Source organism: Silurus meridionalis, chromosome 7 (assembly GCF_014805685.1).
Source record: "Silurus meridionalis isolate SWU-2019-XX chromosome 7, ASM1480568v1, whole genome shotgun sequence".
NCBI lineage: Eukaryota > Metazoa > Chordata > Actinopteri > Siluriformes > Siluridae > Silurus > Silurus meridionalis.
The window spans coordinates 11220192-11244035 of record NC_060890.1 but is presented as its reverse complement, the minus strand read 5'-3'; the positions used below and the strand labels follow the sequence as shown (position 1 = coordinate 11244035).

The 23844-nt window shown below is 37.4% G+C and overlaps 1 protein-coding gene across 1 annotated transcript; it reads left to right on the top strand.

Annotated features, from left to right (window-relative positions):
• Window positions 1–1768: 1768 nt before the first annotated feature.
• cpped1 (calcineurin-like phosphoesterase domain containing 1) lies at window positions 1769–21871 on the top strand. The gene is made up of 4 exons (XM_046854735.1): window positions 1769–1905; window positions 6683–6901; window positions 13099–13521; window positions 20601–21871. Exons 1-4 carry the CDS (start codon window positions 1842–1844, stop codon window positions 20822–20824), a joined length of 930 nt encoding a protein of 309 aa, XP_046710691.1. The 5' UTR covers window positions 1769–1841; the 3' UTR covers window positions 20825–21871.
• Window positions 21872–23844: the final 1973 nt, after the last annotated feature.

Sequence of the window (23844 nt, the reverse complement as noted above, 5' to 3'; positions counted from 1 at the left end):
GAAAGACAAATATAAAATACAAATATAAAGACATAATTTGGTTACAACAGCATTAATCAAAACAATTTAAAACTTTTAATTTTAAAGGATTATTGGATAAAACTGTATCATTCATTTATTTATATTAAAAAATGCCTACAGCTACTTCGTTCTTCATTTGTGTGACCTTTGTTTTTATTGACCTCATTTTCTGTTGTGACATAATTGTGTTGTTTTGACTATTTGTTTTGCTTGCTTGTGAAGCCTGGAAAAATTTGAATTACTTTATCATAATTTTCAGTTCATGTCTTTGTATGATTTGACCCATGTGTAACTGACAAAAAAAAAAAAAAATCTGCCAAAGTAAGCTTTTCCTTTTACTGAGAACCCACCTAGTAATAAATCCCACACTACTAAGTTGCCTATTATATGTATTATAGTGTATCGTCTAGTTAAGTATACAGGTGTCTTTTGTAACACTGTAAAAACAAATACTGTTTTTAGTAGCTGACATTACCGACCTGTCTTATTAGATGTTTTTACCGTAAAACTGATGTTGCTACATTTACATGTAATGTAAAACATGTTATTGTTCATGTGCTGGCTAAGTCCGAAAACAAAATGTCACTACCAGCATGATGATGGAAATTGTGTTTCTGATAGTGAATAGAGTGCATTCAAGTGTAGCCAGACCACCTACATATAATCAGGAGTGTTATCAGACCCTCTCTCGTGAAACTCAGGATCTAGTCATTGTTCATTTCAAGGCCATGTTTACATGAAAAACTATAAAAATCATCAAAATTCAAAGCTTCAGTGGTCGGTTTATTAGGGACAATTACCATGGATTTTGTTTTGTAGGAATGGCATTACTTACTGTTACCTATTTGATGCCATTCACAATTATCACTCTCTCTCTATGCATCTATAAATGCACACAGACTAACAATGTTCTACCTCTGAGTGAGCCTTATATTATGATTGCTATATGAAATGTATAAAAACCACCCAAAAGTATAAATGTGTATATAAAAATAATGAACATTTAAATAAAAGGCAAGATGGCAAGATGACTATTGTCAGCACAGTTGTGGCAATGCTATGACATCACAGTGGCATATTAGTGTGTATAGTCTTGGCACAGTGGCACTGTTGTTTTTTTAATCACTTTATTTTAAATCTTGTCGGCACAGTGTATGTCATTTATCCTTTATCTTTTCCTTTATTCTCAGGGTGGCTGACCGCAGAAAGGCTGTAAAATCAGAGTTGCTGCCTCACAGTTATACTGTCTATATGGAGTTTCTGCACATGTGGATTTCTTCCAGGTTCTCCCACCTGTTGATTGATGTCCTGTGGGTGAATGAGTGTGAAAAGGTGGGTGGAGGATGCCCTATGGTGGACTGCCATTCCACATTGGGTTTCCCCCAGGTTCTCCCACCTGTTGATTGTGTCCTGTGGGTGAATGAGTGTGAAAAGGTGAGTGGAGGATGCCCTGTGAAGGACTGCCATCCCAGCCTGGGTTTCTTTCAGGTTCTTCCACCTGTTGATTGGAGTCCTATAGTGACCTACAGTGACCAGGACAGAGCAGTTACTGAGAAGAATAAATAAACGAATGAATTGGTCTGCTAGTATAGGTACTAGTAACTAGTATAGACACAAGTAACGTAAGGAGTATGCTAGATTTAGGTTAGGATAAAACAAGACCTGAACCTTCAGACTTTTCGAGTCACAGGTATGCAGAGTTAATCAATCACCGAAATCATCGATTAGTGACTTCATAGTGGTAGACTAAAGCAGCTGCACTTCTAGCTCGATAACTTCAGTTCACTTCTGACAGTGAACTAGCACCCAACCACTAAACTATGGCGGAAGACAAGAACATGTTTCTAAGAGCGAAACATCGCACGTATGAAGGTTTAACGGAAGGTACAGAAAATAACCGAATTAACGCTACAGTATTGATATTATATAAACTACCGAACCGGATGTTTGACGTTTAGAATGAAGGCTAATGTTGTATGCTAGCTTGTAGTTTCCTGCTTTACACTAATGATGCGTTTGTGCAGTTTTGGGAAATTAATGTTCACATATTAATTTGTTTTTCTTTACGTAGTAAACGATCATTGATATTTCTAATATGACAGATGTTTAAAGCGGTTAGATTGGCTTTAGTTGAAACTGAAGGAAACTTAGTGCGCGGATATTAAACACTTAGTGGTAATGTTCATAATCCAGGCTCTACTCTACAGTCACCTTTCTGTAACCTGCAGAACTTAATATAAGGTCAGTAGCATGAACATGCAAAAGTGATGCCTTCAGAAAACAATCAATGTAGAATGTTCCTGTAGGCTGACGGTAGGCATATCAGCATAGCAGTTAATATTTATGACATGCACACTGACACACGGATCAGGTGGCGTTTAGGCTTTTAATTACACTGTAATAAGTAACCCGTATAACTACACTATTAATATGCTAATATAAATAAGTAATTTATGAAAACCAGGAAATGTGAACTGATTTTACATTGCAGTTCTTTTCAGACAAAGGTAACTATTTGGTTGGAAAAAACTATTACAGAAAAGAAAATCAGCACTCTTAGATTTTACATCTGGATTTGTCATCATTATATCCATTAATAATTAATGATTAAACTGAATTTGTGATAAAGGGTTTCATGTTCAGAATGTTTAGTTTAAAAAGAATTGTAGTTTATATCGCCTAAATGTAGTCTTCTAGATGTCGACCGATATTTAGAAATCGGGGCAGCCGTTTATTTTTTTTTGGCTGATATTTTGGAACGAATATCTTTTTTTTCCCCTTCATCTCATAAAATCTAATAGTTAATAAACAAGACATGATACGGACAATTGCTTAAATTAAACATTTATCAAACAACACAAGACTCTTAAAAGCAGTGCACTTAAAAGGTTAAACCACAGCTGGTTGAAAACTTTCTAACAATAGAGTTCTAAACATTTTATTCTCATTCCCTCTCCAAATGTTATTCTCATTCTCTCTCCAAATGTTATTCTCATTCCCTCTCCAAATGTTATTCTCATTCTCTCTCCAAATGTTATTCTCATTCCCTCTCCAAATGTTATTCTCATTCCCTCTCCAAATGTTATTCTCATTCTCTCTCTCTCCAAATGTTATTCTCATTCTCTCTCCAAATGTTATTCTCATTCTCTCTCCAAATGTTATTCTCATTCTCTCTCCAAATGTTATTCTCATTCTCTCCAAATGTTATTCTCATTCTCTCTCTCCAAATGTTATTCTCATTCCCTCTCCAAATGTTATTCTCATTTTCTCTTTCCAAATGTTATTCTCATTTTCTCTCTCTCCAAATGTTATTCTCATTCTCTCTCTCTCCAAATGTTTTTCTCATTCTCTCTCTCCAAATGTTATTCTCATTCTCTCTCTCTCCAAATGTTTTTCTCATTCTCTCTCTCCAAATGTTATTCTCATTCTCTCTCTCTCCAAATGTTTTTCTCATTCTCTCTCTCCAAATGTTATTCTCATTCTCTCTCTCTTCAAATGTTATTCTCATTCTCTCTCTCCAAATGTTATTCTCATTCTCTCTCTCCAAATGTTATTCTCATTCTCTCTCTCCTAAATGGTCGAGAAGAGTGTCAGGAGTGATTTGTGATAGAAGAGTGTCTGCAAGAGTGAAGGGGAAAGTTTATAGGACTGTGGTGAGACCTGCGATGTTGTATGGTTTAGAGACAGTGGCATTAACTAATAGACAGGAGGTGGAGCTGGAGGTAGCAGAGATGAAGATGCTGAGATTTTCATTGGGAGTAACAATGATGGACAGGATTAGAAATGAGTTTATTAGAGGGACAGCGCATGTAGGATGTTTTGGAGACAAGGGGAGGGAGGCAAGATTAAGATGGTTGGGACATGTGCAGAGGAGGGACATAGGGTATATCGGCTGAGGATGGAGCCACCAGGATGGAGGAAAAGAGGAAGACATTCACAGTTTTATCTTTTCCGGTTTGTTTGGATGCGGAATACAGACTACTGCTACGTGCTGGTATGAGAAAGTTATGTCTCTCATACCAACGTAGAACGTACATTACACGTGTGAGTGAGTATTTTAGATCAGATGTGCCTGGCTGATAATCGGCGTAATTTGCAGCACAATCGGCCGATGCTGATTAATCAAAAAATGTTGTAAAAATAGTCAGATCATTCGGTTGGCCTCTATATTTATCCAAGGCAATTATCACACCTGATGGAATTCACTTTTAAAAATCTAAATAAGAAGTATTTTATAGCAATGCTGTGCTGTGCGTTCAACACAAACTGTTTTTGTTAGGGAGCGCAATGTGCACAAAATTCTTATTTGAATCCTGTGCACTCAGAACTTATCGTTGGACCAACATAGGATGATTTAGAGACCATGGGAATAATCAGTCATTGTACCTCTAATAAACTCTAATGAAAACTGTCTATACCGCCAATGTATTGGCAGAATGTACATGCTGTAGAAGTGCTCCGAGCGGCAGTAGTGGTCAGCAGTCTAATCCTATTGTAGTTATAGTCGAACTTGTTATTATAGTATTTAGTAAATATAGTCAGGAAATTGTCATCATAAAGTGAGATTTGATTGTTTGTGTTTGTTCCTGATTTATTTATTTATTTATATATTTATTCTGGTAAACTAGCTTTTCAGTAAAAATTACTACAGGCCTGGGGTGCAGTCAGGATTCATATTCATCCCAGAGGTGTTGAATAATGTTGAGGTCAGCGCTGTGTAGCAGGCCACTCAACATCCTTCACTCCAACACATGTAAATATATTTTCATGGGGCTTGCTTTTGCACAGGAGCATTGTCATGCTAGAACAGGTTTTGGTCTCCTGATTCAAATGAAGAGAAGATGTAATGTGTCTGTATCCAAGGATATTATATACAATTATGTGATATATATATATATATATAGATAGATAGATAGATAGATAGATAGATAGATAGATAGATAGATAGATAGATAGATAGATAGATAGATAGATAGATAGATAGTAATTTGCATGTACGTGTGTACTGCTATATTCTGTAACCTGAATTCTATCAGTTAATTATCTGTTTTGTAAGTGTTTATTTAGCTTTTAGTTCAAGGGTCAGTCAGATTACATTTTAATCTCTGACCTTGTGTTAAATAACAGATCTGCCTGTGGACAGACTTATCCTGTTCACCTTACTGTTGGTGAACCAGCAAATTTTATCTCATTATAATCTCTTTCAGACGAGGTCCAAATATTTTCTGTGAACAAAGGTCATTTAGGAAAGCTGACCTCGAGCTGATTCTTTACAAAAGCATTAATTAGTCACCAGAAGTACTTGAGAATGGCATTAATCAGCACACCACACTTTCGTATGTTCGTCAAGATGACAGATTGTTAACCAATACAAACAATTTAATTACAGTTACAGCTAGAATAGGAAGAGGATTGTACGTTTGAGTTCATTTTTGCCTAAAATATAAGTTGCTGTGCAGCATTTATTTTAAAAGACTTTCTTTTGAGGGTTTTTATGCCATTTTTGAAATCTAGATGAGGGCAGTGTGTTCAGATTTATTTTTCTTTCATGTGTTACTCTTGTCCCAGACTTCGGAGTGTTTTCCGAGTGATTTGTAGTATGATTGAATGTTCTGTCTTTCAGTTACAGGAAGAGAAAATAGCATGTGTTTAGGAGTCAATAATTGCTAGTCTTCATGAAGTGTAGATTAAAAGGGAAATTTAGAAAGAATGAGGGTGTGTTGATTACATTTGAGTTGTTTAGATAGAAAAAATTGAACAGTATCTTTGTGTATTGAAGAAAAAAAAAAGTGTATAGAACTAACATGAGCTCTGAAATGTTAAGGCCCCAGGGACTGATGCTAAATGCTCAGCTTTTGTAGGTGTGACTGGACTAATTTAGGAGATTTGCTCGGCTCGTATGTTTATACCTTTGTGCATCCCTTGTAAAACTCCAGCCTATAAATTTGACAGATATTTTCTTTGAAGCAAAAGTCATTTTAATAGCATCTTTTTTCTTTCAAAGAGTGCCAGTCCGTGCTGTTAGGAAAAAGAGCTGTAATGTTTTAATGACTCGTTCTGTAGTCATAACATTTGTGTCCTTTTATCTGTTTCAAAGAGTTGCTGTTTTCTTGCTAAATGATGATAGTAAAACAACTTATTATTTTATCCACCAGTAAGGGGATCCTCTTCTTTTTCTTCTGAGCCTGGGATAGAATTAAACATTACCATAAATCCATGTGGGAGGAAGAGAACGCTGCGTGAAAAGCACGTATAGACGTGTAGTGCTCGAGTTGCCGAGAGGTTGCGTATGGATTTGTACACCACAAGCATCATGGGGTGGAAGGTTGCAATTCTACTCTCATTTGTTTCTTCGGGCACAAGAGCTGATGCGTTATTTGTAGGCTTTATATTTAAACAAGTCCATTGTAATGCAGCTTTGTTTTTCACATGCTCTCTCTGTTATATTCTGACAGGTCACAGAGTGAACAAACTCTCTTTTCAAGGAAGATAAAGCTTTTTATGAATATTTGAAAAGAAATACTTGCTTTTGTGTCTTATGCAATACTGGATTATGTAAAGCAATTCATCATGCAAACCTCAACAGTAGACAGAAATTAATTATTAATGTCCTCCGTTGACTGGCAGTGCAGCAGCAGACATGCCCTTCTGTCTTCCACAGATGAGGAGAAAGAGTGGAGAGGGCCGTTTTGCTTCATCCAGGCGGCTGACCCGCAGCTGGGACTGATGAAGGCATGGAGGGTGGGAGACTGTGATAGAGGAGGTGATGAATGGGCAGAGGAGGTGCAGCTCACCAAGCAGGCTGTCGATGCCATCAACAAACTGCAGCCTCCGCCCCGATTTGTTGTTCTCTGTGGGGATCTGATCCATGCCTTACCAGGTAAGAACCTAATTCACATAATCAGAATAAACTGACAAGTATTTAATTACAACTTCCCATGACTTTAGCAGGGTGAAGTACAATACAGTGAAGTTATTACAAGTTGAAAACATTTTTTGAAACATGAATTTTTTTACTCCTATTTGCTACTAAATGAGGAGGAACGATGCTCTCAAGGTATCCATTCACCCATCCTTCCATCAATCCATCCATTTATATAATATAGAATTATCAAACAGAGCCAAGATCACAGCACCATCAAATGTCTAAAATAGTTGCTCTTCCAGCACCAGTTTGTCTGTTTTCAGTACAGAAAAGTTACTTAAAATCATTTTTGCCATCTGTCTGTCCAGCTGTCTGTTTGTCCATCCTTCTGTCTAAGATCAAAGGACTTATATGGAATGATTATTGCAAGCAGAACATGAACTGATTCGATTTTGCAGTTGAACCGGACTGGGCCAAAGTCAAATATTATCTATGTCTATATGGAAAACGATCTTTTTTGTGAAATGCAGGGCACATGCAGTGTAATCTGATTTTCATATTTATAATCTTCGTCTTTATCTTAATCAACATCTTCAAGCCTGTGCAAACTAGTTTAACAATTTTATTTGTTTAACCTTAAGCCTGTCATGTTATGTAAGGTATGAAACATGATAGTGCTTCCTAATATAGGAAAAAAATTAAGTGACAAGATTGATTTTACTTTGTTAAATAGCAGAATTTTCTTTTTGCTTAGATTATGTGTTGTGGCCTCCATATAAGTTCTAATTCTAACTATTTTTAAGATAAGATAAAAGATATACCTTTATTCGTCCTGCAGTGGGGAAATTTATGTGTTACAGCAGCAAAGAAAAGAAATGTGCAAATATATAAAAGGTAGAGACATAATACGAGTATATACACCACAGTGTATAAATACAAAAGAAAAAGAGATCACCAATAAAGCTTTCAATCATATTGCACATGGGTAAAATTGCATGGTTTAAATTAGTGTTATTGCACAAAACTTTGTTATTGTTATTATTGCGCAGTTAAAAACACAATAACAGTGTGTATTATGGTGACTGGTTCAGTAGGAGCAGCTCTGATTGTACAGTCGATTAGCAGCAGGGAGAAAGGACCGTCTGTGTCGCTTCTTCAGACACTTAGGATGTAACAGTCTGTCACTGAAGGAGCTGCTCAGAGAGGAAACTGTTCCATACAGGTGGTGAGAGTCGTTTTCTAGCAATGATGATAGTTTAGTTATCATCCTCCTTTCTCCTACCTCCTGTACAGTGTCCAGGGAATTCCCCAGGCTTGAGCTGGTCTTCCTGATCCTCTTGTCTTGTCTCTTCCTGTCTGCAGCAGAGATGCTGCTGCACACCATAGAAGATTGCTGAGGCCCCCACAGAGTCAAAAAAGGTCTACAGTAGCCCTCCCTGCACTCCAAAAGGCCTTAGTCCCCTCAGCAGAAAGAGTCTGCTCTGTCTTTTCTTTTACCGTATACACTCACTGAGCACTTTATTAGGAACCAGTAAACACCTACTTTTCCATGCATTAAAGAAGAAGTATCCAGTAAGTTTGATTTCTGCAGATGGAAATAGCATGTTATTAAGAGAGGACAATGAAGATTGTTAGACTGTGTCAAGCTGACCGAAAAGCTACAGTAATTCAGATAACCACTATGTATACTTGTGATGATCAGAAAGGTATCTCATTAGAATGCACATCATGTCCCAACTTGCGCATGAAATCATTGACCCAACCTGCCTTATGTTAACGGTCCAGGCTGGTGGAGGTGGTGTGACGCTGTGAGGAATGTTTTCAATGAGTTCAGTGTTCTTCATTGGCCTACCCAGTCACCGGATCTGAATGCAATCGCAGATTTGGGAGTGGTTGAACTGGGGGTTTACAGCCTAAAAGTGCATCTAAAAATCTGCAGTAATTATTTGATGCAATCTTTCCAACATGGACCATAATCTCAAAGGAATGCTTCTAGGATCCAGCGGAATCCATGCCATTAAGAGTTTTGAGAACAAAGGGAGGCCCGACCCAGTATAAGTATAATATAATAAAGTCATCAATGCGCATATTTAAATATGAGCACATTAATTTACAGCAGCGCTCTGGAGTCTGCATTAATGTCAGGCTCGTGCTGTTATGAAGGAAATGAATGCACACCTACTGATTAATCAGATTGGAGAATTCACCCGCATTGTGATATAAAGCAGTTTTATCCCTGGATGAGCCTTTTGTTTAACTCATTTGATGCGTTGTTTCATATGTGGCCAAACATTTGAGCTGTTTTAAAAAGGAACTATTGTCTAGACGAACGAAGTACATCACATCACTGTTTATCCTGGAGTGCTTCTGTGCTGAACACTTAAAAGCTTTTTCTACACTAGGTCACTGACTTTACCCTGATAAAGGGCTTAGTGATGCTGATTAAGGGCTTAGTGAAGCGGATGAGACAGAGTTTAATGAAAAGAGGGAAACCCTGCATTAGACAAAACAATCATTAATTTCTCGTTTGCACTGTTTATGTACTGTATGCTATTACATTTCCACAGCTGTATCAGTCTAGGGTCACTCTTTCACACATTTTTGTCACCAAAAATCAATAACTGCAAAGAGCATATAAAGTAGTATTTAATGACACCATCCATCCTCTCATTGTCAATGCATCATCCTATTTCTAATGCATTGAACTTCTGTTTGAAATTCAGTTTTTCTAAGGTCTGGAGCTGTTGTCCCAGTGTGAGCCATGTTTTATTTTGTTTTGTTTTTAGAGAGATCTGAACTGAATACAAATCACTGAAAGTCTTCCAGCATATTTTGGCCTTTCTTTCATTTTCATAGAAAAAGCTAGACGGGGACAGGACTCCTGGGGAGCACCTTTTCTGCAAACCCCTTTATTCTTCGGAGTTCTGAAGTTTCTCATAAGGGATATCGTCTACCTGTGAGAATCTTTGCAGTCTTCATAGTTTTATTTTCCTCAAGGTAATTTCAGCCCTGCAGCTATATGTTCTGCAGTAGCTGCAATTTGTAGGTAAAGATGTAATAAGTGGGCTGTAAAGGCACAGCTGGGTCCTGTGGGAGGGTGTGGAGACCTTTAAACAGTCTGTTAGTGACAGGCCAAGCAACCAGACTGTGGCAGATGCATGAGATGACCCATCCATCATGCAACTTCTTTCCTGCACTTTCGAATAAGCTGAACCTGTCTGACATTTCCTCTCCTCTGTTTTAGCTTTGAAGTGGAGGGAAAACAGTTTTGTCTAGTCTCTGGTAAAGCTTGAACTTTTAGAACAATGCGTCTCTCTATTTGGAAGGCTTTTTCTGGGATTCAGAATCATTTTTAAGTAAAAAAAATTACATGGAAATATATTCACATGTACAGGGTTGTAACTCTCAAAAAGACATTTTAAAATGTTTGCTTGTTTGTTTGTTTGTTTTTTAAGTCTCTGCTAATCTGTTCTAAACAATTCCAACATACATAATCATTGGATTTTCTTTTCAAAAACTACCTATCTATATTTGATTAAAAAATGTGTCATGATGTTCTATCCTCATACATCACAGCCCTAATTGAAATGTGTTGGCATGATTTTGCTCTGTCTGTAATAGATATTTGATTAGAATTTTCGATTATGGAAAGGCTCTAAGGTGAAGGTTTGCTCAGGGACCCATTCATCATTCACTTTCACTGAACACATGCCCAGGCCACTTCAAGCCTGACTGGTGACCAAATTACATCCCACCTACCCCCCAACCCCCCCAAAGCAGCTGTTCTCCAACAGTCTCTTCTCATCTTATCATGAACCACAGAGAGCAGTGTGTCAGTAGTGTTCTAGAGTTGATGGATGTGATATCCGAGCGGATACCACACTTCAGAAGGCGAGCTCGTATTGGGAGATGATTAGACCTACTGTTTTTGGACTTGTAGGAGGGGCTTTACTGATGGGTGAATAAAAGTCAAGGATAACAGTATGCCTTCTACTCCGCAGACCACATATGTGAGCACTTTAGGTGCTGTTGGAGCAGATAGAAATGAAGTTCTCCAAAGAGCGAGCAGTTGGAATGACCAGAGGGAGATGAGTTTTGTGTGTGTTTAGCTGATAGGGATCTCTGTTGCAAGGGCTTGTAATGGGGTTCTTTGGGGTTTGTCACTGATTGGAGACACTGGGAGCTGTTAAAGTCGAACACTTTGTACCTCTGATAAGAAAAAGAAAAATAGCTCCAAATCCAGTGGTTTCATAAAACATCAGTTCAATGCGAATCATTTTTTAAAATTGCTTCAAGCCACAGCTTTAACTATTTCATTTGCACAAATTATCTTCTTTAGTGTTTATTTGGGTAATGCACCTTTGTCCAGCTTTTACAAAATGTAGCAAACTATTTGTTTACAAAGTGTTTATCTGTTGTGTTTGTTGAATTTGTTTTAGTAATCGATCGCCGAATGTTGAAAACCTCAAATATGGTTTAAAATGAATTTACACTCACTAGCCACTTTAATAGGAACATGTGCACACCTGCTCTTTTATGAAGATATCTGATCAGCCAATCATGTGGCAGCAGCACACAGGATTTGAACCTTCCGATCCAAAGTTCATTGGATGAGCTACTGAGCTACTGAGCTAGGATGTCACACTCGACATGTTGACACTAACAGTTTCAATATGATGCATTTGGACTGTCTTGGGTTTTTCTTTGAATTCAAAAGTCATTGTTGGTTTCTGTCATCTTTTATTGCCAACCTCCTGTAATATATTGAGTGCAACATGAGGTTTATTATTATATATTTTTTTTCCCTGCAACCAAATTAATTTTTTTATTTGGACTATTTTATTCATGTTAAGTATAGGTAGTTCAGCGTTTCCCTGCTGAGGGGGTGGGAAGTGGTGTACACATTTCACACAGATGTTTTGAGTACAGTGGATAATGTCTAGGCAATACAAATGTTTAATTGTTCATTTTCATTGTTGACTGCAATTGAAATTTCACATTAAGCATTTTTTATGTGTTGTATCAGAGTGCTTTAATAGTTACCAGCTTTATTAAACCTATAGTGTTCATTCACTATAGTGTCAAAACTCTTGCGCAGATGACTTTATTTGCCACAAATATTGTTGTCCCCGATTGTATTTTTAATACGGTTAATCTAGCATTAAAGCAAGGTTAATGACTGCAAATCAGAGGCGGACCTTTAAGGGTGCAAACTGGAATCATGTAACCCTCCCAACCATGACTCTGTGAAATTCTGAGGATGAATGTGTTTGGCTATTAGAAATTGCATCTCTCATGCAAGAGTAAGCACTGCTAATAACAGCGAAGCTGCAATATTTATCAGTGACTTCAAAGTGCCAAAGTGTGGCTACATGAAATATTGATTTGAATTACCTTTATCTATTAGTTGCATTCATCTGCTTGAAATGTGTTGCATGACTCAACTCCACTGGGAGCTGTAGCTAGCTCTACTGCAGCCGCACATGTTCTGACTCTGATTATGATCCAAATCTTATGATAGTTATAATTGCCTTTGAGCATTTTGTGTGAACCGGGTTGAATTAATGAAATGTGAAAAACATGTAATATCAGCATAAACTGAAGAAAAGTATAATAAAAAGGCAGTCAAGTCAGACCTTTACATGGTATATTTACTATTCCAGTGCAAGTATGCTTGGTAAATAATTGCTCTATTCCCAGCTTACTGACTGCAAATGATACATGCCTGGTGTGATGAAAAGAGTGAGCGGTTGTACTTTGCCACACATGCTGTGTTGCTTCTGCTATATGCACAACATTGCTTCTCTTCCCTTCTTTTTTTTTTCCCTTGACCCTGAGCTTTGTTTGCAACAGTGTAAATGGTAAACATGATGCATTACACAAATTAAAGATAAATGCTTTAATATAAAAAAAGATTAATATACATAGGGGGTTGCCAAGTTATCTAAATATCGTCTATGCAAATGAAGCCTTTAGCTAGTTTTTCTGAAATTAAATGTTTAGTGATTGCTGGAGATGCCGGAATGTCAGTTTGTGAAATGTCATTAGTATTTGTACAATAGTAATGAATTGTTATAAATGCAGCTTTTAAACTGTCTTTACATAAGTTCTTCTATATTTCATTATCCTGAGATAATAAGGTAACAGAAACCTACTCGTCATCTTCATATAGTAAGGAGTCGTTTATTTAAAAGAGTTCTTCTGTTCTACAGGTTGCCAATTCAGAGAGGAGCAAGAGAGGGACTTGAAGGATGTTCTGCGGGCCACCGATCCGAACATTCCTCTTGTGTTTGTCAGCGGCAACCATGACCTGGGCAACACTCCGACTCCGGACACGGTAGAGCAGTACTGCCGTGCCTTTGGCGACGACTACTTCAGTTTCTGGGTGGGTGGAGTGCTGTGCCTGGTGTTGAACTCCCAGCTGTTCTTTGATGCATCATGCTGCCCTCAGCTGGAGGAAGCTCATGAGGTCTGGCTGGAGAAACAACTACAGAAAGCAGCCGAGAGCTCAGCACGCCACGTCATTATCTTCCAGCACATTCCACTTTACCTGAGAACGCCAGACGAGGAGGACGACTACTTCAATCTGCAGAGAACCAAGAGAGAGAGTCTGATTCACCGATTCTGCCAAGCAGGTACGACTGGTGAAATACAAACTAAATGGGCAACTGCATTCGCATAATGTTTACAATGCTGTAAACTTCAGTTGTAAAGTTACCTGCATGTACACTTACTATAGGTTTCAGTCAGTCTGTTTGTTACATGTGTAACACCGAACCCGAAATGTCCACTACTCAATAGAATGTCTTGTAAAGAACAATGTTATAGAAGCATAATTACAGTGTAACAAATCAAATCAAATTTTATTTGTCACATACACATACATACAGGGTACGACATGCAGCGAAATGCTTTTTTACGTTGGTCCGGCATGAGGGAATGGAATGGGGAGAAAAATAAAACAAAGAAAAAGAAGGCAGATAAATAAAGTATAAAAAGTATATAAAATAAAAGAATATATAAAGAATATATAAAGATGTACAGTATATACAAAAATATGCTTATGGCAGTAAGCAGTAAAACAGTAGTGCTCAGGCAGTCAAAACTCACACTAACCTGTTTTAAATACTGTAAACAGTTTCTCTATTTTCAGAATGTTTACATTTTTCTATATTGTATGCAGTAGGGGTTAGTTTTTGTTGAACTTTTTAATTGCATTCCAAAAGAAAATCTGTTATATTTTATATATTGAGATAAATACTGAAATAAAGATTTATAAAAAAAAATTAATAAATAATACAGAATACCTACAGTATGTTTGGTTTAAAAGACATTTAGTCTCTTAGTGAATGAAAATATGACGCATTTTTCCATCCGTCATCATTTATTCAAAGAAATGACTGGTACAAACTGCCCTTTTTGTTCCAAGAAATTTTATGATTCTGTTTCCTGGTCTTTTTTTATTCAGGTTTGTTTAAATACCTTCATTCAAAAACAGTTTGACTTTCTCAGATGAGTGCACTTTCAGAGGATGTGTGTATAGTGCACAAACTGAAACTGAGAACAACCTGCTGTTACACACAGTCGAGTGCAGCAACAGTTTTATTCATCATTTAAATAAAGCAGAAGTGGTGGAGAGTGTACAGCGATCTGTGGAGTGTGAGGGGGGACAGGAGGTGTCCGGGAGCTGTTTTGCAAAGTTGCTTAACCGTTTATTAATATGCAACAAACTGTAGTTTGATGGTATGAAAATATAATGTAATTTAATTGAATGAAAAATCCTCCCTTGGCATGAATAACAGCTTTTGGCATTCACACAGTTTTTCACATTCAGCTGAAACACTTTGCTGTGACCCTTATAAAACTTGCCAAAGGTGTTCATCACTAGTTGGATATTTCTTTCAGACTATCAGTTGAACAGGATTTAGGTCCAGTGACTGGGCCATTCCATGATAGATAAAACTAAAGTTGACTGTTTGCTCTCTAAATAATGGACGTATGCTTTGGTTCATTGTCTTGTTTCAGACAGACACTGAATCAGTTCAAATGGAATTGCATGGTATTGAAGTATGGAATGGTAGCCATTTTGATTCAGTATTCCATACAACTAGAATAAATCTCCATCCATCCCTGGTTCAAAACAAAGAGCCAAAAATGTCAAATTTGGACTCATCTGTCCATAGAACTTTCATTCACCGTCTAATTACCTAATTTGTTGCATGTAAAAATGTATATATAAAAAGTATGTCTCAAAAAACTATAAAAGACTAGATGTTTAGAAAACCTTTTGACAAGCACTGTATATCTGTTTGTTTCATAGATCTCGGCACTGCCTGTGTGTTGTGTGCGTTTTGCTAATTGAACATCCCATTCCAGATTTTCAGTTTGCTTCTGGAAAGTCTTTCCACTAGATCTTCATTTTGAAGACTTTTTTTTTTGCTCATTAAGTCACAAAAGCATTAGTAAGGTCAGATATTAATGTTTGTTAATGTATGTTTAAGGAGTCTTTGGGCACATTCACTAGTTCAGTTCATGCCTAAGGTGGGAAGTGGAGTTAAGATCAGGGCAGTGAAGGCTACTTGGGTTCCACACCACCCCTGACAAATCATGACTCTATGAAGCTCCCTTTGCGTACAGACGTATTGTCATGCTGGAACAGGTCTCTTATGTAGACATAGATTGGCATACGATTTGCCTCAGGGCTCCTTGATGCTTTGTTTTTTTTTTACTGGAGATCTCCAGTTCAGACTGTGCAGTAAGCTACAAGGTGCACACAATTTGCCCTTCAAGAGAAAGATGTCCTTTTTTCCACAACCTCACTTTTAAAAGCATTTTTTACTTTTCTGTTTCATGGCAGACCATCAAAAGATCTACAAAATGAGGGATAAAAGAAAGTGTTTGTTCATAGATTTACAGAAGGCCACTGCCAATAATCAATTCCCTTATGCTGTCTCAGGCTTTCAAAATGTGATAAAATGCTGCTTTTAATGATTTAATCCATGTTTGGTATGAGGCAGTGAGATTGTGGGCAGATTGTCTATTTTGAGACAATTCCTTTGCCTGAGGAAAGCAGATCTTTGTAAGATTTGAGACTGCTGTATTTATTTATTTTATTTTATTTATTTGATCATTTATGATCAGTGTTAAAGATCATAGTATGACAATGATTGTGATTCATGGTTTTGTAACAACATGCTCAGGATCGTACCATTTCCGCAAGTTTATTCTATTGATGTGGTTACATGTATGATGCACACAGTCTAGGTTTACCTCGGGGGCTAACGAAAATAGAAAAATAGAAAACAGAGGTGAAGGACGTTCCATCCAAATACTTCTACTGGGAAATCCGCTCAATTCTTTTTAATCTAGTTCTGAATATCAGTGGCAGCCAGCGGAGAACACCCCTCATTTATTTTTCAATTCCGATGGATCTCATGAATATATTTGTGAATGTATCAGGGCTCCTCGTGCTGCCCTAATTGGAAGAACTGTACCTTCTGAACTCAGTGGCAGCCTGCTCCATCTATTATTGTCACCGTGACTCACTGCGAGATTTCCGGCTCAGTACTCAGAGGTGCTCATGAACCACAACCAGGCTTAATGTCCCCTCTGCGCTCATACTGCAGCAGCACTGGAGAATCTAAACATTGTTCTTTGTGAATCCTTCAGAGAGAAATGTTATCTCTCATGCTCCCATTCTTTAAAGGTATTATGTGATGGGAGCAAGCATGAAACCTTGTTTTGTTTGAAAAATTATTAAATGTGAAGGGTTTATTCTTGTGCTTTTAGCACACATTACTGAATAAGACTGAGCTGAATTCCATTTTTTATCATTGGAAACATCCCCCCTTGAAAGAACGAATATGGTTTTCTGTAGAATGTCCCATTTTTTGTGAATCTGTTTTTTTAGATGTAAACGTTCAGCTTCCTGTGCTGCTGACTTGTTCTGAGCTAATAAACCACCTGTTTCTTTTGTGATTTCTGTTGGCTTAAACCAATGTTAATTAGTATGAGTTTGAGTAAACCAAGGGGGCATTTGTCATCACTGGGAAATTGAAGATAAATTAGAAACCATTTTGTTTTGGCAGATGATGAAAAATGGGCTGTGCTCAGGGTTATAATTGAGATAATAACAGGTAGAATGCAAAGATTTGCTAAATTATAGGATGACTTTCTATTGACGAGCATGACCCCAAGCTCTGTGTTGTTCTTTACTGGGTTTCCATTATGGAGACGTAATCAATATAGATGGTTATTACGATCTCCACTTCTCCGAAAATGCCTCAGAATGGAGAATGTGGTTACGGTTCTAGATGCAGTTCTCCATTATCAATACTGCAGTAGTAAAAAGTGCAGTGTATTATGTTTTTTATTCTGTGTCACGCCACAGTGTTGTTGAAGTCTCGGATCTGAGCGTTTTGATTCGCGTTTCGAAAACAGCTCTTCGAAAAAATACTGCTGTAATTCAAATTATTGTATTAAATGTTTCATTTATATTAGTTGTATTGTTCTAATACATTATCATTTTTATTGTAACAACTCATACACAGGGACTTGTATCACAGATGCTCCTCGAAATCTACGCCTAATATGAAACAGATTGGACATTGTCAGAAAGTACGTTTTCTGACATGGGAACATTTTCAGGACTCAGCCTTTCTTATATTCTCAGCAAAGCGACAATCCCTGGCTTATTAATAGGTATTGAAAAAAAACAAATTGCTATTGCACAAATAACAAGAACTAATTTATTTTACAGATGTTTCCACAGCATTAAATGTTACTATTAATGGTTAAAAAGCATAAACTTTTGCTCATTAACAAAATGATTGCAGTCTTTGGCAATTTGGCGTCGTATATAAGAACTGAACACGTTAAAGGAAAAAATACCCCTTCACATATTCGTATTCCTTTTTTAATACTCTGTCAAAGCCTATACAATCAAAGCGCCACTGCTATCTGTGATACTGGTCCCACAGCAAGAGAGAAGAAAAAATGTCCAAACGCCGCTGTCTCTATTTTTATGTAAAACGGCAGATCCCTTTGTGAGAGCAATTTTGAACCACCCTGAAATTCTGCTCTGCATCAGTGTACATTTGGATGGAATCTTAATTACTTACATCACACACAATGCACAGGCCATCCCTCATTGAGCACTTCATGAAAGGGACCAGTAGGGATAAATGACTGTAATATATGAGCAGCATAAGTAATGTTCTTCTCGCAGATCATTCCGTCTTTCCTACTGTCTTGCACATTAAATATGGACATAGTGAGGTGATTAATTCCCGGTGACCTAATGATAACATTCACACACACACACACACATGTATCCTCTCCAACTATGAAATAAATTCTTTCCAACTTGTTTGGATAAAAGACAGCAGCTGAATTTACATATCATCCATATCTGGCAGGCAGTCGCAAAATCCGTCTGCCTATGAATAGAGTCATCGGCGGCGCAGCGAGTGTGTCTCAGGGGAACAGAAAGCATACCGCCGTTGTACTTCCCTGTTCATTAGAACTTAATTTCATTTTGTGTGACAGTTTATTTTCAGAATGCGTTGCTTACTATTTTTTCAGGCCTTTGGCAAACTTTGGCTCGCTCAGCTAAAATGCACAGCGCTCCCTAGGTGGTAGTATTCCTGCTGTAACCACTGTATGAAGAGGGAAAAAAAAAAAAGCTGACAATGAGAAAATGAGATCGTATGAAAATTGTAAACAACACGCAGGAAGTGGAAGCACTTCTTATGGGAATGTAGGTGGGAGCATTTAAACCAGGTCAAGCTTTGTAAAACCATAGTGTGCTTGCCAGGACTGAACTTGAAGCTATATATATTTTTTCATGTTTTTCACTAATGGATGCCATTCTTTGTTTTTTTTGTTTGTTTGTTTTTTTGTCTTGCTCAATGGGCAGATTGCAATCTGTAAGCAGAAATGGTTGTTACAAATATGCACAACAATGCTGTGGCTAGGCAGTTTGTTCTGATTGTTTGTTCTGTGCCTTATAATTTCAAACCAGCCACAGAGAAAAATCAATCTCTACAATTCACCTTATAGTTAAACGATCGCGACTTGCGAATTCAGTTTTCCATTAGTGAACTGTTTAGAGTTCAAACTTTAATATACTATTGAAGCTTTAAAAAACATCTTAAGAGCAATCAGCAGATATGAGTGCTGGTATAAGGTTTTTTATTTTTTTCATCACAGTGTAAAGACCGGTGTAAAGACATCCAACACGGCTAGTTTTCTCTGTAATAAATAAATTGGTTTTACATGCTCCGTTAGATCACAAGCTGCATTAAAATGGTAGTTAGCGGGAGATTTTGCTCTAAAAAGCACACTTTTTGCATGTTCATACACAGCCTAAGTACTTATTATGTACTGTTTCACCACACTGGTGCTCCACTGAGTCAAAAGCTTGTTTAAATAGTGTTTTGATCACCTTAACACATGCCCATGCCTGGGTCTGGTTTTTACATCTTACACCTTAAGAAAATGATGTTGTTTTCTCTTTGCCTATGCCATGTTTCTGTTTATGCTCATTTCAAGGCCTGAATCATAACCCATCATTAGATACAAGTTTGAAATTTGCATAATTGAACAGCTTTCCTTTGGAAAATATCATTATGTTATGCCTTTCTTTTGATTTAATAATAATCATTAAAAAAAAAACTTTAGTATTTTGAGTTATTTCTGCTTTATTGCAACACAGTTGTGTCATTACTTTAGGGATGAGGGTGTGTGCTGTTGTGTAACCCTGCATCATTATCTGCAATCCTCAAATTAGTTTTTCTTCAGATGCAAATTTAGTATGTTTTAGAAACTTGGGCAAAATCTCTTGGGCATTGGGATGTGTTGACGTGGTTTTAGCTCGTTTAAATGTCAGAATATCCATGTAAAAAAAAAGGAACAAAAAAAATCTTGACTGGCAGGTAGTTATAGTGGTTGGGAATTCCTGGGTAATGACGTTTTAACTTTTGCAGCGTAGAGAGAATATAAAACGCATGTCATGCAGGGATCAGTTTAATAACTAGCATTAAAAAGCAGCAACCAAGCGGTGTGGAAGCATTGATATTAATATTTTTAAATAGCTGTGAAGAGAATGTAACTGTTATATCACTGACTCTCCCTGGAATCTTATTGTTACTGTGAGGGTTTGTACTGTTCTATTAGTGAAAGATGTTTCGGTGAAAGAAGTTTCAGTTTCTGAGTAAAAAAGTCAGTAACAATTTCATTATAAATCATTATGTCGGTTTGCTTTACTTCTAATCGCGTAGTGATCAGTGCCTCCCATTGTGTGTGGCCTTCTCTGCAAACTGTGGTGATCAGTCCACTACTTTGCATTCTGCAGCAGCTGAACAGCATTGGCTGGTGAAGGGAAGAGGTGAATAAAAACTTTCCTCATATTTATGCAGCTCAACACAGAAAATAGATTTCTCAAAGAGGTCTCCAACATGGCCGATGTACTTTGAAATGTCCGTCACTTCTCACTGCTTTATCAGCCAGCAGTCTAAGCGGCAGCCGGTCTGACAGGGAATAATGTGACTCGGCTATAAAGTCGAGATAATTGCATTTAGATATTAATCGGCATTGCTCTTTAATATGCATATCAGCATTAATCAATTAGTAGCATTTTGCTTGACCCTATCCATGCTTTGAGTGAAGCTAAGCAGAATATTAATGGATCTCTTTGTGCCTAAATCTGTTTCAGGTGTCAAAGCCGTGTTCTCAGGTCACTACCATCGCAATGCAGGTGGCTGCCATGCAGGACTGGACATGGTGGTGAGCTCAGCTATCGGCTGCCAGCTAGGTGAGGACGCTCATGGTGTCCGGGTGGTGGTGGTGACTGCCGATAAGATCATCCATCGCTACCACACTCTGGACCAGCTGAGTGAGAGGGGGATAGATGAAGATCTGAAGAAGCTCTTATCTTAAATGAAAAAGTTGCAGGCAGACTTTTTGACCTTCGTGGGTCCTTTCGGAATTAAATTTTTTAGGTCGTCATGCAGGAATCACAATTTATCTTTTCAGTTAGAAAAGAACAAAGTCTGCTTTCAACTGGCAACGGCTCTGAACAAAAGCAGCCATTTTCTGTCAATACCCAGAAGGCATCTGAATAATAAGCCTCTGCACACACACACACAGCAAGAGACGGCAGTGAAAAAAATCTCTACATCTTAAGGTGTCATCAGGGCGCTGTTTCTGTTCTGCATTTAAAATGTATTAGTTGCTATAATGTTTTGGTTTTTTCCTGTCAGAAATGAGAGGCTTGGGGATGTAATTTCACACATTAGCAAAATGTCTTTCTTTTTATCTTTCATACCTTAATCAAACATCTTGACATTAGACTCAGGGAAATGTACTCGAGAATCCCTTATCCCTTTACACGTGCATCATCTAATCACACTAATAAGCAAGTGGAAGTAGTGTTTGAGCTAGTCGTTTGGTGATTTCATCCTCTGTGCCCAAGCCCATTACGCTCTCCCAACTCCAAGAGGTGAGAAGAGGCAATCTCCATGGCAACCATTGAAAGACATAACAGTTAAGACTGTAACTTACAGAGACTCGTTCAGTCATCAGAAACCGTTGTTGATTTCCATCTCACACTTGTGGTTTTATCTCTCAGGTTCAGAATATACTTTGATGATTTGATGCATAGGGGAGAAAAAGCTCAAGTCTTTGCCAAGCCAGGGAGTGTGTACTCATTCAGCTCCATCTGCCTTTGTGATGCACAAATCGAGCCTGCCAGTTGTAAAGAGGCGCATTGTGAGGGATCAGTGCACTGCGTTGCCCTCTGTCATCTTTTTTTTAAGCAGACACTGTTCAGCCTTATACTAACATTAATTAACCATATAAACAATGTTTATGGAAGCACCTTTGGGATTTTATTTTCTGCTGGCAGATGTGTGCATAATCGCAAAAATGTAAATAAGAGCTAATGGGAATGTTACAGGGATTACAGTAAACATTTTTATTTCAGAACACTTTTTCCACTATTTGACTGTGTTGACCTGAATCCTTTCTGTAAAACGAATATGTTTTAGTCAATGTATTTTTCCATACTTTTTAGTGAAACTGAGCCAATAACAACAGCCCACATGGGAAAATAGTATGGAGTATTTATTTTAAGTAAAATATATTAAAAATAGAACATTCTGGCTCAGACATATACTATATGGACAAAGGTTTGTGGATACCTGACAATAAGAATCAGAAGCAGATTGCATTACTGATCCCACAGGGAAATTATGTTCCAGCTGCTCACAGTACAATTAAAGTAAAATGAAGTAAAACATTAATCAAATCAATAAAAAAATTTAAGAAATGCACAATAAAATGTACATATTAAGTTATACATATTATACATACAAATTTCATATGTTCTTCTTTGAAAATCCAATTCCAGACTTAAGTCCTCATTTGCTGTTATACACTGGAACTCATCTAGAAAGTTGATTCACTAGATTTTGGAGTATAGATGTGGTGATTTGTACTCATACAGTCACAAAGGTGTTAGTATTGCCAGGTAATCATGTAGGGTGAGGAAGCCTGGTGTGCAGTCAGTGGTACAATTCATCCCAATGGTGTTCAGTAGGATTGAGGTCAGAGCTCTGAAGCAGGTCACTCCAGATCAAGATCTTTCCCATGGGAAACTTATCTTACTGGCAGCTCACTTTTGGTACAGTGGTATTGTCATTGTCTAATTTTGTGTTAACAGTTTGCTGGAAAAGTCAGGTATCCATATAGTGTAGATTGAGTTTTTTTTGTTTGTTTTTTTCTGTTATGTTTGGTGTCCATATTACATATGTACATGTGACCAACTCATTGAACTGTATTGTTTTCAATGGACTTCTACATTAGTAATAAATTATTTTGTGTACTCCAGTCAATGTTTTATAAACTGTTATAAATTAGAATTCCTGATTATGATTGGTCAGCTGGTGTTGATTACATTTTTTTATATCAGTTTTTTAGAAGAAGAGTCAACGGTTGGCACTTTGTAAAGGTCACAGGTAAAGATCTGACTTTTGACTGTACAGATAAAAGTTCCCTCACCTTGTCTCCAAAACGTCCTACATGCACTGTCCCTCTAATAAACTCATTTCTAATCCTGTCCATCCTTGTCACTCCCAACAAAAACCTCAACATCTTCAGCTCTGCTACCTCCAGCTCAACCTCCTGTCTTTTACTCAATGCCACTGTGTCTAAACCATACAACATCGCAGGTCTCACCACCATCTTATAAACTTTCTCGTTTACTCTTGCAGACTCTTCTATCACAAATTACTTCTTCCACTCTTCTCCACCCATGTGTTATTTTATAATAAATAAATAAATTGCTAGTGTGGTATAAAATAAATAAAACTTTTGGATGTGCTGTTATAGCATATTAAAGCGTTTGTGTAAGAGGCAGCATCAGGTTCAGGCCCTGCCAATTTTAATACACCCCACCAATTGTGTGCACAGTGTGCAGTGAAATGTTTTCATTTACTCATGACTTGCCATCCATTATATACACACCAATTTATTGTGCCATTGTTTAAGATTATATTTAAGTCTATATACTTATTTTAATATGTTGGAAACAATAATTATATGTATTAAGAACTTAATTTCTTTAAAAAAAATATACACTATTTGTACAAGTATTGAAACCTCTGACTTTCAAGCTATACATGGTTTCTCCACAAATTGCTACCACAAAGTTGGAGGCACAAAATTGTATAGGACGTTTTTGGATCAGGTGGATTTCAAATTTTCCTTTTAATTGATCTAGGAGACCCAAAAGATCTTGAGTGGTCCGTTATAGAGCTCCGCCCTCAACATTATTAAGCACCTTGAATGCATTGGTAAATTGGAACACTGCACCTCAGGCCTCCACACCCTTCGTTTGTCCTGATAGTGTATATTTAATACTATGGTAGTCCTGGTGCTGAAATCTCAGAGGTACTGTA

What these genes read in the sequence shown, in the direction of transcription:
- cpped1 (XM_046854735.1), top strand. Translation starts at nt 1,842, where the DNA reads ATGGCGGAAGACAAGAACATGTTTCTAAGAGCGAAACATCGCACGTAT. An exon ending in GTATGAAGGTTTAACGGAAG is followed by an intron (nt 1,906 to 6,682) that starts GTACAGAAAATA and finishes TGTCTTCCACAG; the next exon opens with ATGAGGAGAAAGAGTGGAGA. An exon ending in TCTGATCCATGCCTTACCAG is followed by an intron (nt 6,902 to 13,098) that starts GTAAGAACCTAA and finishes TCTGTTCTACAG; the next exon opens with GTTGCCAATTCAGAGAGGAG.